The 18,310-nt window shown below is 42.9% G+C and overlaps 1 protein-coding gene across 1 annotated transcript in view; it reads right to left on the reverse strand.

Annotated features, from left to right (window-relative positions):
- Positions 1 to 5,160: 5,160 nt before the first annotated feature.
- FAAH2 (fatty acid amide hydrolase 2) overlaps positions 5,161 to 18,310 on the reverse strand; it is a 137,366-nt gene continuing 124,216 nt past the window's right edge. Inside the window, exons 9-10 of the mRNA XM_083159065.1 lie at positions 8,207 to 8,401; positions 5,161 to 5,739 (exon numbers count right to left, since the gene is read on the reverse strand). Coding sequence (XP_083015191.1) covers positions 5,564 to 5,739; positions 8,207 to 8,401 — 371 coding nt within the window. The 3' untranslated portion in view covers positions 5,161 to 5,563. The remainder of the gene's footprint in view (positions 5,740 to 8,206; positions 8,402 to 18,310) is intronic.

An 18,310-nucleotide genomic window follows, 5' to 3' on the forward strand; every position in this document is an offset into this window, starting at 1 on the left:
TCCCCTTTGTTATAGGTTGCTACCACCTTAATTAGGTATAATACTGAGTCATTGATAAGTATTTACAAATGGGTTGTATTCCCTGTTTCAGATTTATTGATCAGACTACAGTGTTTAAGTGGTTTTCCCAATATTTGCATTTATTGATCCATGCAAAATTGGTCTCACTTTAACTAATGATTATAATAGGGTTGTATTGCCCTGTTATAATTGGTGGTTAGGCTTCAATACTTAGGTGGATTATATCTAGCCTCTGCACTCATTCATTAGTGCAGGCTAAGTCTCACTATAACTGAGCTGGCTCCTGCAATACCCTCCGTTTGTGCCCTGGTATCACACACTATACAGCATTTAACATTGATTCTTTTGTAAATTCACATTAGTTAGATACATAGTAACAGAGGTCAGTAGTTCACACGTGTTTCACATTCAAGCTTCCTCAGAACTGCAAGCAGATTGCCTACCTACAGTGTATCCTCTTTATTAATTTGTGGCTGGCCAATCACGGGCCTTTTGCCTGTCACCTGGTCCTGAATGACCAATCATGATGCGGTTCATTTGCCCTTTCTATTGAGGCTACTTCCGCCTCTTCTCCCTGCGTGTCCTGGTCATGTGACCAGCGCCATCGCGTCATCGCGGTCACGCGATTCGTCCGACCAATCGCGGCTGGTTATTGCCGTTTTTGCGGGGGTCTGGGGTAGTTTGTGCTACCCCGGAATCTGTGTGAGTGTCAGTTTTCTCCTTATTTAAAGTACTTTTGCCGTATACTTAGATTTATGGTGGGCGGTGCGAAAGTGTATCGCGCTTTTGTTAGCATTATATGCTGGGTTGGTCTTATGCAGAGCTGGGTTTAGTAGAGAGCCGGTATAATGTATTGTTATTTATTCATATTCTTATGTTGCCCCTTCCTCTGTATGATTTCATTTACTACCCAGTTGGCTAACCCGGAACCTGTATAGGTGATATTGGTATCGTATTTCTCCCTGTTTAAGGTACTTTTATTTTTCATTTAAATTTGTAGTGAACGATGGGGTGGTGTATCGCACTTTTATTGTCCTTGTGCACTGGATTGGTCTAATAAAGAGCTGGATTTAGTGTGGAATTGGTATGGTGTATTATTATTAATACATAATATGGTACTCTTCTACCTCTGTGTGATGTCATAGCCTACATGGAAACTAGAATATATCGCCCTGGAATCTGAATTTCAGGTTGGAGTTGTTCCTGGTTAATTTGGTATCTATCTAAGGTCCTGGGTTGATCATTTTTACAGTATGCTCCTATCACATCTTGGGTTAATCTTTTTTGTTTTTTTATGGATTTTATTGATAATATTTTTTATTATTATTTATATCTCATACTTGTATATTTACATTCTTTATGGTTTGGTATGTACTTTGTTGGTAATATTTTTTATTATATCACATACCTACAGTATATGTTATATTCTTAGGGCTATTCTCTTCTTTTTTAATACCAATTTTTTATAGCATTTATTTGATAGTGGTGGTGAGGGTGTAATTCCTGGTGAAGGTATCGATTGAATAGTGGTATCGATAGTATTATACATATGTCCTTTTGAGATGGTTAGGTGCTTTTTTCCAAAAGACAGAGCCCGAAGACCCCGCAGCTCCCCCTCCGATCGACCAAGAGACGTCATCTGCCGGCTCCATTATTACTCTCAAAAAGAGGAAATTTTGCGCAAGATTCGTCACCTAGACGGAGTCAACTTTAATGGCGACACAATCCAAATCTACCAAGATCTATCCTGGTCCACCCTTCAGCAACACAGGGCACTCCGGCCGCTTACTAAGGAACTACGCAAGAGGCAAATCAAATACAGATGGGGCTTCCCGTTTAACATCCAAGTCACACACACAGGGAAAACGCACTCCTTGCATACACCATCAAACCTCTCCTCCTTCTGCTCGACTCTGGGCCTCCCGACCAATGAAGCGCCTGACTGGACTGATCCTCTGTCTCAAGCAGTCAACTCAATACCCCAGAAACCATCAAGTTCCTGGCAGACCGTCCGAGGTCCTGGAAAACGCCACAACACCCCTGCCGAGGGCTCGACCTCAACGGACACGTGAGACTTTGTATCTTGTCCCAACAGTTACCACTATGGTTTTCTGTAGGATAACCCTTGCTCTCCCTAAACTAACAGATTATTACCCATGTTAAGTAATACCCGGGGCCTATTGTCTCACTACCTCTAGTTACGCCCCTAGCCGAGTGGGTCTTAACTGATTACAATATTATATATTGCATTTCCCTTCTAGGACAAAGCCTAGGTCTCTCACATTTTATTTCATAAAATTCGGACACTACACGCCCACTGAGAGACCCTATCACCTTATTTGATGTTGTTTTGATATGTCTCCTTCGAACCAAAGTAGAGGCTTAGCTTCGATAGTATTTGACTACCTCCCCATATTACTTGGAAGTTATGATAGCTATAATAAATTGTCTTGCTCTTTACGTTAACGATTACTTAGGTTTACCGAAAAAGTATTGATTAGTGGTAAATATATGTACTACTTTCATGCATGTCTAGAAGTGCAAATTGTTTAAAACTATTATTCACATATGTTACGACACAATCCCCCCCCCCCTGAGATCGCTGGTCCCCTGTACCCCACCACCCGCACCTCTCTATGTTCACTGTGACATTGGTTCTATGTTCCCTTACCGATGCTCCAGTTGCGGGCAATTTCAATATTTGCTATGTTATATTTCTATCTTCCTTCACTCCCCCCCCTCCAAAACTCCCACATCCCCTCACCTCAAGGCCACGCTGTATGATTTTCTTGGAATCCACCATGAATACAAACCGTAACGCAGGTGTCCTAAGGCGAGCTCAGGGAGGACAGAAACCTCCCGTGGAGCAGAAGGGCAAAAGCTCAAAAGCTTAGAGACACTTAAAATCGTTTCCATCAATGCTAGAGGTCTGAACCAACCCGAGAAACGTTCCACCCTTTTTAGAACCCTTTGGACAGAGAGGGCTGACATAGCTTTAATTCAAGAGACCCATTTTAAAATCAGCGCCCGAACCCCTTCCCTTGCAAACAAACGCTTCCCTACTGTTTACTACAACAATACCCCAGATAGCAAATCCAAAGGTGTCGCCATACTATTTTCTTCCAGACGACATGTCACCGAAATTACACCCCACAAGGTGGTACCGGGCAGAATGCTCGTGATAAATTGCTCGATTTTTAACCAACAATATACTATAATTGCAATCTACGCCCCTAATCAGGATCAACCCTCCTTTTTTACGCGTCACCTACCACCTCTTGCACCTCTGCTGAAGGGGACTGTTATCTGTGGAGGAGACCTTAAATGGGCCTTGAACCCTCAGATTCATCAAACTCAACACCTCGGTACTCCAATTTGAAACATCGTTTTCCACGACCTCCAGCTAGCAGACTCTTGGAGGGCCTTCCACCCCTCCGACCGAGACTACTCCTTTTATTCGCACCCGCACCAGGTCTACACTCGATTAGATTATCTGTTCATTAGTCACCATCACCTCCCCTCGATAATTCAAAAAACAATTGGTTCGATCACATGGTCAGACCACTCCCCGATCTCCTGAACACTAATAATACCCCCCAGAGCTAAAGGCCAATGGTCATGGAGACTAAATGAATCTCTCCTTCAAGACCCATACTGCAGGAGTGAGATAGAAAAGACCATTCAGGACTACATTGACACCAACATAACTGACTACGTCTCTAGGTTGGCGATATGGGAAGCACATAAATGCGTTCTGCGGGGCAAGTTTATCCAGTTGGGATCTTACATCAAGAAACAAATCAGATCAAATCTCTAAGCTTTTAGAAACTATACGTTCTCTTGAGTCCCAACACAAGGCCTCGCTAACAGGCCCACACCTGGTAGAGCTTACAGAGGCACGAGACCGACTGAACAGACTTGTGTCAGATCGTGTTAAATTCTCTTTACGTAAATGTAGAGGCAAATACTATCAATGGGAAAACAAACCATTGCGACTATTGGCTAATGCTCTTCGAGCTCAAAAGTCAGTATCCTCTGGAACCATGTGCGGTACTTGTGTATTATCACGGCGCCCAGGAAATCGGCCGGAAATCGCATGGAAAAATCGGATGCGATTTTGCAGCCGTTTTTTGGCAGATTTTCGGCCGATTTTCGACCGATTTTTCCGGCCAATTTGCATGCTGTTCAATTATTGCACACCTTGCACACCCCCGATTTCCATCGTAGTGCATCGCATGCAATATAGTGGCATGTGATGCGATGCATGTGAAGCGATTCGATTTGTAATTGTACAATCACCCTGATGGGTGCTTACAATGTTAAATGCACCGCCATTGTTAACGCCACCCCCACTATCAACGCCAACCCGAAGCGTGGCGAGCGGCGGCGGTACGCGTCCTCCGACCTTTTCATACCCCCACTATCCACGTCGGCGTGGAGTTGATTTTAGATAGTGTGGCGAGCACAGCGAGCCACCGAGCCCGAAGCGTGGCGAGCCCCGCGAGGGGACGCGGAATACATGTATAGTAATCCGCGTGCGCTCGCCAACTCTATGAATCAAACTCAATGGTATGCACTTCGCGTAATTTCAGGTGATCCTTCTGTAGACATTCATGCTTGGGTTCTTTAATAGTTGCAAATCTTCACAAATATAACTGAGTTGTGTATGATATTTGAAATGTATAGCATTTGATAATGTGAACATTGTACAACATATTTTGGTTGTATGTCGATGCATAATGTTCAAGATTATATTGAATGGTGTTTTCAATAAAACTTTAAAATATTTTTTTTTCACAGGCTGTTACATTTGCTTTCTCATATCCCATTGACCATTAATATACAAACCTTTGCAGCCTACACTCACCTAATTTTCCGTCCATATACATCTGCACAGAATTTTCTGTATTTTTAACTATTTGGAGCATTTGATATTTTTTTTTGCTCACTTCACTTTTACTAGATCTGTTCTAATGTTTGAGACTTATGGAAACACTGAGATTTAGAAAATATTGTGTTTTTCTCTTCCATTAGTACTGTCTGATCATATTAAGTTTAGCTTTATTTACACTTTTTGGTGTCATTTTGATAAAAAAATAATGATAATACATATGGACTAATGGAAGAAACAGACAAAAGTTATATTGTATTTCATTTATTTCGTAAATAGGATTCAGCATTCAACCATGGAAATATAAAGTTCTGAGTACCCTTGTTCTTGCTTCCATCTTTTGTAACATTTCATTACAAAAACCTTAAAACAAGTATCCCCACCTATGTTTAGAACTTTGCATATCACCACCTGTGTCAAGGTATTTAGGCTTAATGTTAGTAGTTTAATTGTCATGGTGTCTCCCAGTTTTCTTCTGGAAAGCAATAGCCAATGAAAGGGTGTTAATTATAGTACACAGAACGCAAGCATTAGTTTCAATTACTTTCCCAATCAACAAAATTGGTAATTTTTCGTGTGCGATTTACAATGTCTATCAACTGGCAACACTCAGATCTCCTTATCGAAGATCAATTTTAACTTGTGAAGTCATCAGTCCCTTCCTGGTGGTTTCCATCCTCCAAAAGCCTTTTCTAGATGCTGAGCAAGTGCCAAAGTCAGATGGTCATTATACTGAGAAGAGATTATTTGTATCCCCATGGGCAGTCCAGTCTTAGAAAGCCCCAATGGGCACTGAGTGACCGGAAGTCCTAAAACATTAAATATAGCTGTAGAGAAAAAAAAGATGGGAATGATTTGTATACCTTTTCTCCAACTATGTTATTGCTATATTATTCTAGATATATGATCAACAGTTTGGGTCTCTAGTCTATTAACTAGTTTTATTAGACAATGAGTTTTTGAAAAGGTGCGCTAACTGTGGCAAATATATACATTGCTGCATGTGACAGCAATGTATATATTACTAGCTTATAAATATGCATTGGTGGGCCGTGGTGCCAGTAATCTATACATTGCTGGAATGTGTGCCAGCAATTTATAGATTACTGGCTTTAAAATCACATTGTGGCCAATGGAGCAGGGCAGTCAGCCAGGGGGGACATTCCGTCGGGCTGTGTGGCCGGGCTGGAGAGAGCATCGGGTGGTAGTGGAGCGGAACATGGCGGCGTGGGAACAGGGTGAGTATTCTCCGTCTGTAGTAGGGGGGCGGGGGGAGGGAGCGGGCAGTCAGCCATGCTGAAAGTCTCATCTTTCAGCCCGGCTGCCGTACACACATAGCAATGATGGCTCAAATATCATAATCGCTAGATGTGCTTGTAAAACCAGCAGATGCACACCTCGCTAGTGATGATGCGGGAGGAGTAGGCACCTCGCTAGTGATGATGCGGGAGGAGTAGGCATTGTCGCTAGTCTGCTGTCGCTAGGGCATACACATTAGACTACCTTAGGCTGAAAATCGCTCGAAATGGCTGTTTTCATCTGAAAATCGCCTAGTGTATATGGGCCTTTAGACAGCTGTGGTAATTTTTTACTTAAACAGGGGACACACTAAAGCAGGCATGTCCAACCGGCGGCCCTCCAGCTGTTGTGAAATTACACATCCCAGCATGCCTTGCCATAGTTTTAGCATGCCCGAATATCAAAACTGTGGCAAGTCCTTCTGGGATGTGTAGTTTCACAACAGCTGGAGGGCCGCAGGTTGGACATGCCTGCTCTAAAGTGCTAGGCCGGTCACATGGCGTTACTGCCTCTGACCGAGCACATGATGGTGTAATGGTAAAAACAATTCCTAATGATAAGCATAATAGCATTAGAGCCACTACTACCTTTCCACATTAGACTTTTATACCAAGTAAATAAATTTTTTTTAAAACATTATATTTCCAACATAATATAATAGAATTCTTGGTACTTATGTAGTATCTGGGCGTCTGATTTTGAGATTGGGTCGGAAAAATCACATCGATCGCATCGCATCCGACCAAATCGCATGCGATGCGATCGACCCGATTTTCCATAGGATTCCATGTAAAAATGGTCCTGTTCCTTTCCCCACTATCCAAGTGGGCATGGAGTTGGATATAAACCTGTGGCGAGCGAAGCGAGCCACCGAGCCCAAAGCGCGGCGAGCGGACGCGGATTGCGTAAAATGTTTTCCGCGTGCGCTCGCCACGCTTCGGGCTCGGTGGCTCGCTGTGCTCGCCACGCTTTATAAAATCAACTCTATGCCCACTTCGGGAATTGAAAAGGACCTTGTTAACATTGAATCCTATGCAAAATCGCATTGCATGCGATATCTGATGCAATTCGATGCGATTTTGCCGAAAATCACGTTGAATCGCATCTGATTGTATGCCTTAAGGTAAGGCATACAATCAGAAAATCGGCAGCCCAGATACTACATAAGTACCGAATTCTTCAACTACAACAAATCTAGAGTTAATTAAATAAAAACATTAATGTGCCACAATAGCTTCTTGCTAGGAGAAATTGACACAATGACTGTGAATGCTGGTGTGACAAAAGGTCACGAGTCAATTCCAAACACAACCAGCATTCTCATATGTGTGATTTGCTTTCAAGTAGGAAAATTGGATTGACAAAGCATTACAATTACTGATTAATACATTAATTAGTAAAGTACTAGAAGAGAGGTTGTGGAAAGTCTATCTACAGAGATTAGTTTTGAACATTGTGAATGTATTTTATTTACTCAGTATGTATTTGTATAATAAGGAGGAGTCAAATATTTGGATCACTGGGCTGGCAAAGTTGCCACTCCCCATCCCAGATTCTTTCTATATGTCCTATAAGCTGGGATGCTGACAATAATGGTCATTCATTGGCTTATTTCTTTATTCTCCTGGCCCCCCATATAGCCTCTATCCTATGGACCTCCATGTCATGTTATAGAGTGCATAGATTCATCCTAGTGTGCTATATAGTAATGCAACGCTATACTCATGCTTTGTTTTAGTGGCAACCCAGCATGTTGTCAGTAGCTGGTTTTAAACAATGGAAGACACTGCTATTAAGGAATTGGATGTAATATCCTGCATTACTAGGATCCATGACTAGAGCTTTAGTGACCATAGGACTTTTTTCAAGATTCAATATTTAACGTCTCATAGAACTTTATCGGGGATAATGCACTACTGCTAATAGCTGATTGCTGAGTTGCAATTTGTTTAGTTAGGCACCGCTGTGAACATGTAGCATCAACAATGTACTAACCAGTATATGCAAAATTGAACGGCATTGCAATAGGCTCATAGTGTTTTGGGGCGATCTTGGGATGCGAAGGGTAGAGAAGAATTCCATCATTCCCAAGTAAAGAATTCAGTTCGTCTTTAAGGTTTTTAGCTTTCTGTACCATTTGTATATTTCCTTCGGTATTTAAATTTGCCAAATTCTCAGTAAGAGTTAGACCTGTATCAAAGAGGAAAAAAAAGTAATAACAGCATATTGTCCATCTGTGAATGAAAAAGTAGTTAAAGCTTTCTTTTTAATCAAATGACCACTGTCTATAGAAAAAATTGGTACTTGTGTATTATCACGGCGCCCACGGTTTCCATCGTAGGGCATTGTACGACCAAAAATCGCGCGGTTGGACCCGATTTTTTTTTTATTGTACAGGCACCCAGATGCCTTATTCCTATGTTAAATGCCCCCCCAGACACAAATTTTTGATTGTACACCCACCCTGATGGGTAATGACTATGTTAAATGCCCACCCATTGTTAACGCCACCCCACTATCAACCCCAACTCGAAGCGTGGCGAGCGCAGCGAGCCCGCGTCCTCCGACCTTTTCATACCCCCACTATCCACGTCGGCGTGGAGTTGATTTTATATAGTGTGGCTATTGCAGCGAGCCACCGAGCCCGAAGCGTGGCGAGGGGACACTGATGACTTCACATATATGCCGCGTTTCGGGCTCGCTGCGCTCGCCACACTATATAAAATCAACTCCACGATGACGTGGATAGTGGGGGTATGAAAAGGTCGGAGGACGCATACCGCTGCGTTCGCCACGCTTCGGGTTGGCGTTGATAGTGGGCTGGCGTTAACACTGGGGGGGCATTTAACATACTCATTACCCATCAGGGTGGGTATACAATTAAAAATCGGGTCTGGGGGGGCATTTAACATGGGAATAAGCCCAAATCGGGCATGATCGCGTCGCATCGCATGCCATTATAATGGCATGCAATGCAACGCGATATTAAAATTGTATACTCAGCCAGGGGAAAGGCTGAAATCGGGTCCCATCGCATACCTTAATTAGTGGTATGCGATGGGCGCCGTGATAATACACAAGTACCAAAGAATGAATTGTATATAATTGATTATAGAAGTGATGCGCTTCTATAATCAATTGATTATCAAGTGATGAGCTATATGTAAAGCAGGGTTATTCATCTTAAGCTGCAGGTATCTTATTCGTTCCTTAAATGAAATAGATGGTGGAACTGAAGAAGCTATTCCTTGAGACAAAAGTCCACCTAATTGAGTACAATTTGAGTTGGACCTTAGCCATGGTAGCCTATACTCTTCCTTAACATTGGCGTGCTGGGTGAAAAAGATTAGTCTGAAGAGGGTGTCCATTTCTGTCTGAACTCTATAATCAAACACGGGAGCTTACATACACGCCTTGCTCATGCCACTTCCATGAGACAGGCACCATAAGCACAGATTGGTTATACACAATGGAGCAATATCAATGAAGGACGGAACACACACTGTTCCATCCATTATTAACATGCATGGTGTTGCTAGCAATGTTGTTAGGTTGAAGCACACATACACACAGCAATATGGACGAAATGCCGGTCCAATCTGAGATGGCAAGGCATATCACTCAGTGTGTAACCAGCTTTAGTGTTTTTTTTTGTAGGAGATTAGCAATTTAATACTGAACACCAAAAATTCATATGACTATGCTCAGACCTAAATATTGTTCACAAATGGAGGTAGAATGGGCATGGGCAAACTAAAACTGGGTACACACCAGATTGATTTGGCCTCAATTCCCCCAATTTCAATACAATCTCGATTGTATCTAAATTGGGCATGTTTTGGATCCGATGCGCATCCCCGTGGGTCGTTTGGTCATATTGCAGATCCTACCTGCTGCAGTCAGGATTTGAAAACGACCCTGGGTACAGACTGGATCGGCTGCAGATCTTGTGCTCCAGCAGAGCGTGCGACCATCATATGGTCATCTCACGATTTGCTCACGATCATAATCGTTCTGGTGTGTAACTATTAGGCATGTTCATGTAGGTGCACCTATATTAGATATGGATACATACCCTGATCCTGCACGTTCTTAGAAAGCAGGTAATAGAGGGCTGATGCAAAGATAAGCTATTAGTGTGATAACTATCGGCAGTACTATCTAGCAGCTTCTGACTGCATATTTACACCTCCAGCTGATCGTTCCCAAATCATTAGTGTTGCAACTGCACCATATTAAGTAATGGTTGTATATTTCATTACTTTTCCATTTGCGCTATTGCATGAAGACATGTTGAGACTTATATACTCCATTACAATTAACATTGTATACATGTTGTAATGCATGGGGAGAGTAGTTCAGAGATTCCTTCAAAAATGTGGATATTCAGGTATACACAAAGAGAATATGGTATCCCTGCTCAATATTGTCTAACTAAAAGTACCACCAGTTGACATAATGTATCAAACAATAAATTACCAATAGGCAAAATACAATAGAACATGTTTTATTGTACTCTGAAATTAAAGTATTAAACAAATACGTAACCGGACAAAAAAAAAAAAAATAAGAATAATTTTGCTTGAGAAAATGTAATCAAATGGTAGTTCTGAAATAGTCTAGCTGTATGTTTTGGGTTATGTTTTAAGGCTACGGAATAGTGCTGAAAACGCTGTGTAGCTCTCTTGGTTCTTTTGCTTTCTAGGTTGCTTGATTATTGTCCACCTGTACTGTGAAGCAATAATATCATTAATGAATATATTAAGCAAACTGAGTACTAATATTGAACCTTGCGGGACTCCACATTGGACCTTTCCCCAGCTGGAATGTATGCCACTTACCACCACTCGCTATCCCCGATTGAGCAACCAGTTTTTAATACATTACAAATTTTATCTTCTAACCCCAAATTACCTAGTTTCATTAATAACCTTTTATGAGGCACTGTGTCAAAAGCTTTTGTGAAATCAAGCAGTATTACATCAACAGATATCCAGCTAAGTCCAGTACTGACTTCCTCATTGAAGCTAATTAAATTAGTCTGACATGATCTATTTTGACGAACCCATGCTGAGCCTTACTTATCACTTCCTCCTGTTCTAAGAAATTTTGGATACTATCTCTTTTTATTGCTTCTAATATTTTCACCACAATGGATGTACTGAATGGTACTTTATGCTTTGAATCATGGAGAAGTAAGCCTTCTTCTTACTTTTTCTTCCATCATTCTGCTAAAGATTGATTTTCATTGCCTCTATCCATAGAATGCTGTTCCAAAATTGGGCTAGCTTTTTAGATGTTTCTTAGCAAAGTCTAATCTGGCCTTATTCTTTTTGAGTTATACAAAAGTAAAATGGGAAGATGGGAAATTATAGCTGCACAGGTAGCTATACAATACTTTATGTATGTACTATTTATTATGTTATCCACTATACTAGCTGTTCTGTACTGATGTGTACCTATTCTGATGGTAAAGGTGCTCCCCAGAGAGTATGAGGTTACATATAGGCAAGAAAAAGGAAACAGAGCATAAGATGTCAAACCACAGGCGTCCCTGGATGCTTGCTGTAAGTATTCCAATCCTGGTGTGCTGTCCAGTGTTCACAAGTCCCCTCTGCCAACGCGTTTCAGACGGGATGCAGTTAAAATCCCGGCGGTCGGGATCCCGGTGTTCAGAATCCCGACGCCGGAATCCCGACCGCCGAAATGCCAACACATTCTCCCTCCTGGGGTGTCCACGACACCCCTGGAGGGAGAATAAATTAGTGTGCCGAGCGTAGCGAGGCACCGGGCCCGCTGCATGGCGAGCGCAGCGAGCCCGCAAGGGGGGGCTATCCACATCCCCCCCTTGTCGGCATTTCGGCTGTCGGGATTCCGGCGTCGGGATTCTGAACGCCGGGATCCCGACCGCCGGGATTCAATACTGAATCCGTTTCAGACTATGAGTCCTTTATCAAGGCATAGAGACTTACCCCCAGACCAGGGTATTTATACCCACATGTACAAATTAAAAAACCAGACCTATTGCCAGACATGGATTTCTAACTTCTAACATTCCCTTTCCCACCGGATTCTAGACCCATTTTTTATAATGAGCACTCTCTTTCAGGTGTCCATAATTACAATGTGCACGCTATTGCACTATTTCCCCGTCCGGCGCCATCCGCCGGAACTTCCTTGCGTTCCAAATGACGTTGGCGCCGGAAGTCCTTTGCGTTCCACCGCCGTATATGTTCCCCGGCGGGCTCTCCTTTTCACATAGTGCTGCGGCCGGAACTTCCTTGCGGTCCATTTGCATTAGAGCCGGAAGTTCTCTGCGTTCCCCTGCGGACCTTTTCTTTCATAGAAGGTCCGTTCTATATGCGTTCCACGTTATTCTCAGGGGGATGTATATGCGGTTCACTGGTATTTTATCCTTAAGTCCCTGTATGAGTAGGGAACTTTTAAGGAAAGTGCTTTTGGTGCATATTGCAGTACCCCGGAAATAAAAAAAAAGAACATATTATAATTCATTCATTCATAAAAATACATATTTTATATAACTCGTATTAAATACGAGTTATATAAAATATGTATTTTTATGAATGAATTATAATATGTTCTTTCTTTTATTTCCGGGGTACTGCAATATGCACCAAAAGCACTTTCCTTAAAAGTCCCCTACTCATACAGGGACTTAAGGATAAAATACCAGTGAACCGCATATACATCCCCCTGAGAATAACGTGGAATGCATATAGAACGGACCTTCTATGAAAGAAAAGGTCTGCAGTGGAACGCAGAGAACTTCCGGCTCGAATGCAAATGGACCGCAAGGAAGTTCCGGCCGCGGCACAAGGCGGAACACTATGTGAAAAGGAGAGCCCGCCGGGGAACATATACGGCGGTGGAACACAAAGGACTTCCGGTGCCAACGTCATTTGGAACGCAAGGAAGTTCCGGCGGATGGTGCCGGACGGGGAAATAGTGCAATAGCGTGCACATTGTTATTATGGACACCTGAAAGAGAGTGCTCATTATAAAAAATGGGTCTAGAATCCGGTGGGAAAGGGAATGTGTTAGAAGTTAAATCCATGTCTGGCAATAGGTCTGGTTTTTTAATTTGTACATGTGGGTATAAATACCCTGGTCTGGGGGTAAGTCTCTATGCCTTGATAAAGGACTCATAGTCTGAAACGCGTTGGAAGAGGGGACTTGTGAACACTGGACAGCACACCAGGATTGGAATACTCACAGCAAGCATCCAGGGACGCCTGTGGTTTGACATCTTATGCTCTGTTTGTCTGCTTTTGCAAAGTAGACCATTTCATCCGGTGAGAGTCCATTGTTTACACCCAATTGTTTTTTACTGTATTGTTTTAAATATTAAAAAACGTACTTCACCATTCGGGACATCTATCTCTTTGGTTTCTCTATGTGGAACAACTTGGAGAGAATTGGAGTATCCCTTGGAGTCACATCACTCCTTTAAACCAAAGTGTGAACAGTCCACCATTCATTTAGTGGACCACAGCACAGGGTACGGTTTTCACCATAAAAAGACCTATGATTGGTAGAAACTGAATCTCTAAGTTATCACACCATATGTGGTTTATTTTTCTCTTCCCTCTTTTATGTTACATGAGCAATCAATAGAAATATTTCTGACGAAAGTAACATTGGGATACAGGAAGAAGGGAGCGCTTGAAAATACTGTTGGTATTCTTTTTTACATTTGTACAATTTCTGTGTGTGTTGGGTGACACATTCACCGGACAGTTTTAAGCTTTGCTCCCAAGCGCACTGATTTATCTTGTAAATTGCTTTGGTCAAGAAAAAAGGAAAGTACTCTCTTTTTTGGGGGACACACTTATTTGATTAAAACTTATCTTTTCATTTATAATTTAATTAAATATGATTAGCCAACTTACAGACCAGACCAACATAAATATATATAAAATAAGTGTATAATTCTTGGTGACTGTGATTGAATAATCTGTCACACCAAAATGATCTGTTCTGTCAGCAAGCAAAAATATAAGGATACCTTATTGTACAGATTATTGCGGCAAAAAAATGTGAATGATCATACATATTATTTCCCTCTTCAAAGGAAATCAGAGGGGAGTAGTAAGTCACTACCTTATTAAGGATTGTAGAAACAATGTTGGTTAAATTGTATAACAAATGCAGGTTGGTAATGATTTGCTTTGTTACACTTAGGTTGAGTTTAACAAAAGCCAATGGATTCCTACAATTAGTGTGGTATACAGCCTGTTTGTACATACAGAAATGGAATGGGATCATTCGTCAGACTGCATTTAGGTCTACAAGCATTAGGTCTACACCATCAGGTCGACTTGAATGAATGTCGACATGGGTTAGGTCGACAGGCTCATTAGGTTGACAGTGAAAAAGTCAACGGTTTTTAATTTATTTATTTTTAAAAAAATGTTTTCATTTTTTTCAAGTGTCGGCAGAGTCAACATAGCACCGTGTCCCCTGGCATGGCTCGCTGCGCTCGCCACGGTGCCTCCCTATGCTCGGCACACTATTTTATTCTCCCACCACGCCCTAGTGCAGGGCTGGGCAATTGCGGCCCTCCAAATGTTGATGAACTACACATCTCAGGATGCTTTGCATTAGTTTTGCTATGTGGCCATGCTGAAACTGATGCAAGGCATGCTGGTATGTGTAGTTCATCAACAACTGGAGGGCCGCAATTGCCCAGCCCTGCCCTAGTGGATGGTAGGGCATGAAATACCGCCTGTCGGCACATGTCGACTCATAAAACAGTCAAATGACCCCATGTCGACCTTTTGCCTGTCGACCTTCAGTCATGTCGACCTAAATGCAGGTCGACCTAGTGGTGTAGACCTAATGCTTGTAGACCTAAATGCTGTAGACAATATGACCTTATCACACATAAATGGTCTCTGGTTTCAATAAATCCTAATACATAAATGTACAATAAATCTGGTATCTATTTCAATGAACCCTAAAGAAATATATAAATGTACAAATTTGGTATCTATTAATATTGACTTGCACACAAGTTTGTATATAACTTATCTCAAACTTTTTGCAGTACACCTATTCAGAGAAAAATGTCAAATCCTTAAAGATTTTTATGAAAAAACACTTAATATCTGATACACCACTGTCCCAACTGGCCAATATATACGATCAGATCTATATAGCATAACTAACACATGCAAATATAGGTATAATTAGCCATGATGACCCTGGCAAAAATCAAAAGGAGTAGTCTCCACTATACCATTCTCACTGCTTCTTCTTGCCGGGCACCGTTTACTTCTAGTGAGTGAGTGATCGCAGTTAATATTGCCTATGTGGAGTAAGGGGATATCTGCTGTCCTGGTTCTTAACTACAGGACCCTGTTGGGCAATGACCAGTACAGGGAACTGTTGGTTAAGTAGCCAGTATGAGAGTGTCCCGAAAAAAGATATAGATTAGATATAGTGATATTGGCCCCCACTAAATTAAGCGCTGCTTTTCCCCACTTGCCTACAGGCAGAGGTGGAGAATGAGCGGCCTCAATATGGGTGTCGAATACCTAAAAGGAACGTGGTAAGAGCCTTGTAATAAGTGCAAGAAAACATGGAACTTCACAGTTACCTCTTATGGGGTTATGTCAGTAGTCTGCTGCCTGAAGAACCGGATCGCGGCCACAGGGACAGATGTCTGATGTGAATGGCTGGCTGCTGCTTATGGGTGAAAACCGGACGTGAAGGCAAACCGTCAGCGGGTAAAGCTGTCAGCGTGTACTCAGGAGTCTAGAGTCCAGCTGTCGGCATAATTCTGTGTAGCCGACGGTAAGACTGGCTGTGAGTTTGAGTGTTTGTTGTTGAGAGTCTGGAAGCAGCTAACCGGATACTGCAGTACCTGTGGTGAGGTTTAGCCAGAGGAAGCCACTGTGTGCAATGGGGAGCGGATCTATGGGGGGAGGATGGGGGGGGTTGGGGCTGTAAGCAAATGCTTATGCCGCACGCTGGCAGTCTGGGGAATAAATAAAGATGTCCTATTTCTTTCTCTGAGCATAAGGCGACTGATGCAAGTCTCTTGGCTGTATTCAATGTTCCCGATTCACCGGGTTTTTTTCCGGCTGTTTTCACTCCTTGTGGTGAATCTTTTTCACTGGAAACCTGATTCACCCTATTCAATGTTAACTGTTCGCCGAAAGCGAACAGAGAATGCCGGCCAGTTCTCCATTTCATGCTTGCTGCAATTTGCTGGTGTATTTCAATGGGGTTCTCACTGGGATTCGTTGAAAGTGTATTCAATGCTAGGATGGAGAACTGCTTTCAGCATGATTTTCGCCATGATTCGTTTTCCATTCGACATCTTTTTAAGGTGAACTGAAAAGTAAGGTACTTATGTATTATCTGGGCGCATGCAATATGGTGGCATACAATGCAATGCAATGCGATTTTTCATTGTAAAGACCCGATTTTTAATTGTATAGTCACCCATGGGTGATTTCATACCCCACTATCCAACTACGCATGGAGTTAATTTTGGTACTTGTTTCCTAGCACGGCCACAACGATTAGGATCTCGGGCATCGCAGGTAAAAAAATCGCGTCGGTCGCATCGCATGCGTGCAAAAAAATCGCATGCGATGCGACCGGCGCGATGCCCGCGATTTCCCATAGGGAACAATGTAAAATGCCTCAATTTACCCAAATAAACATAGGGAACAATGTTAAATGGCCCAGAGACCCCAAAAAACACCCCTGAAGTGTGAAATGGCCCTCCCAAAAATTGATAACGCCACCCCGCGATCAACGTGAACCCGAAGCGTGGCGAGCGCAGCGAGCCCGCAAGGGGCGGCGGTACGCATCCTCTGACCTTTTCATACCCCCACTATCCACGTCGGCGTGGAGTTGAGAATAGAAAGTGTGGCGAGCGCACGCGGATACCTTCACACGTATCCGCGTCCCCTCGTGGGCTTCACAGGTATCCGCTGCGCTCGCCACGCTTCGGGCTCGGTGGCTCGCTGCGCTCGCCACACTTTCTTTTCTAAACTCCACGCCGACGTGGATAGTGGGGGTATGAAAAGGTCGGAGGATGCGTACCGCCGCCCCTCACGGGCTCGCTACGCTCGCCACACTTCGGGTTCACGTTGATCGTGGGGTGGCGTTAACAATTTTTTGGGGGGCCATTTCACACTTCAGGGGGGTTTTTTGGGGTCTCTGGCCCATTTAACATTGTTCCCTATGTTTAATTGGGTCAATTGAGGCATTTTACATTGCTCCCTATGGGAAATCGCGGGCATCGCATCGGCACCATCGCATGCTTTTTTTGGCCGCATGCGATGCGACCGACGCGATTTTCACCTTTTCAATGCATTTCAATGGCAAATCGCGGGCATCGCGTCGGTCGCATCGCATACCATTGTAAATGACCCGCGATTGTGGCCGTGCTAGGAAACAAGTACCTTAATTTTATATAGTGTGGCGAGCGCAGCGAGCCACTGAGCCCGAAGCGTGGCGAGCGGACGCAGAATACATGTAAAGTAATCCGCGGCCCTTTGCCACACTTCGGGCTCGCTGCGCTCGCCACACTATATAAAATCAACTCCATGCGTAGTTGGATAGTGGGGGCATGAAATCACCCATAGTTGACTATACAATGAAAAATCGGGTCTTTACAATGAAAAATCGCATTGCATTGCATGCCTTAAGTAGTGCCATACAATGAAAAAAATCGGGAGCCCAGATAATACATAAGTACCAAAAGTGATCTTTTAAAATAAAGGTGTTTTTTTTTTGGTGTAAAAAAAAAAAATCAGAAATTTGATTCTGTGAAGGGGCATGCTATTTTTATTCATGTGCATGCAGCACATGAATATATAGTTAAATTTACCATTTTTTTTTTTTTACACACATAGCCAGCAGGGGGCAGGGAGCCACTCATTAGATATTCACTTCACACTGGTCCCGCTCATTACATATGCATGAGCGGGACCAGTGCAGCGGCTCCCTACCTGCGTCCCCTGCCAGCTCTCTCATTCCGGCGCAGGCAGGGAGGCTTCCATCTCCCTGCCTGTTGCCAACCTCCGGCTCCCTGCTGCATTCGTTGTGTCTGTTTAAATT

This window comes from Crinia signifera, chromosome 9 (assembly GCF_055691185.1).
Source record: "Crinia signifera chromosome 9, ASM5569118v1, whole genome shotgun sequence".
NCBI lineage: Eukaryota > Metazoa > Chordata > Amphibia > Anura > Myobatrachidae > Crinia > Crinia signifera.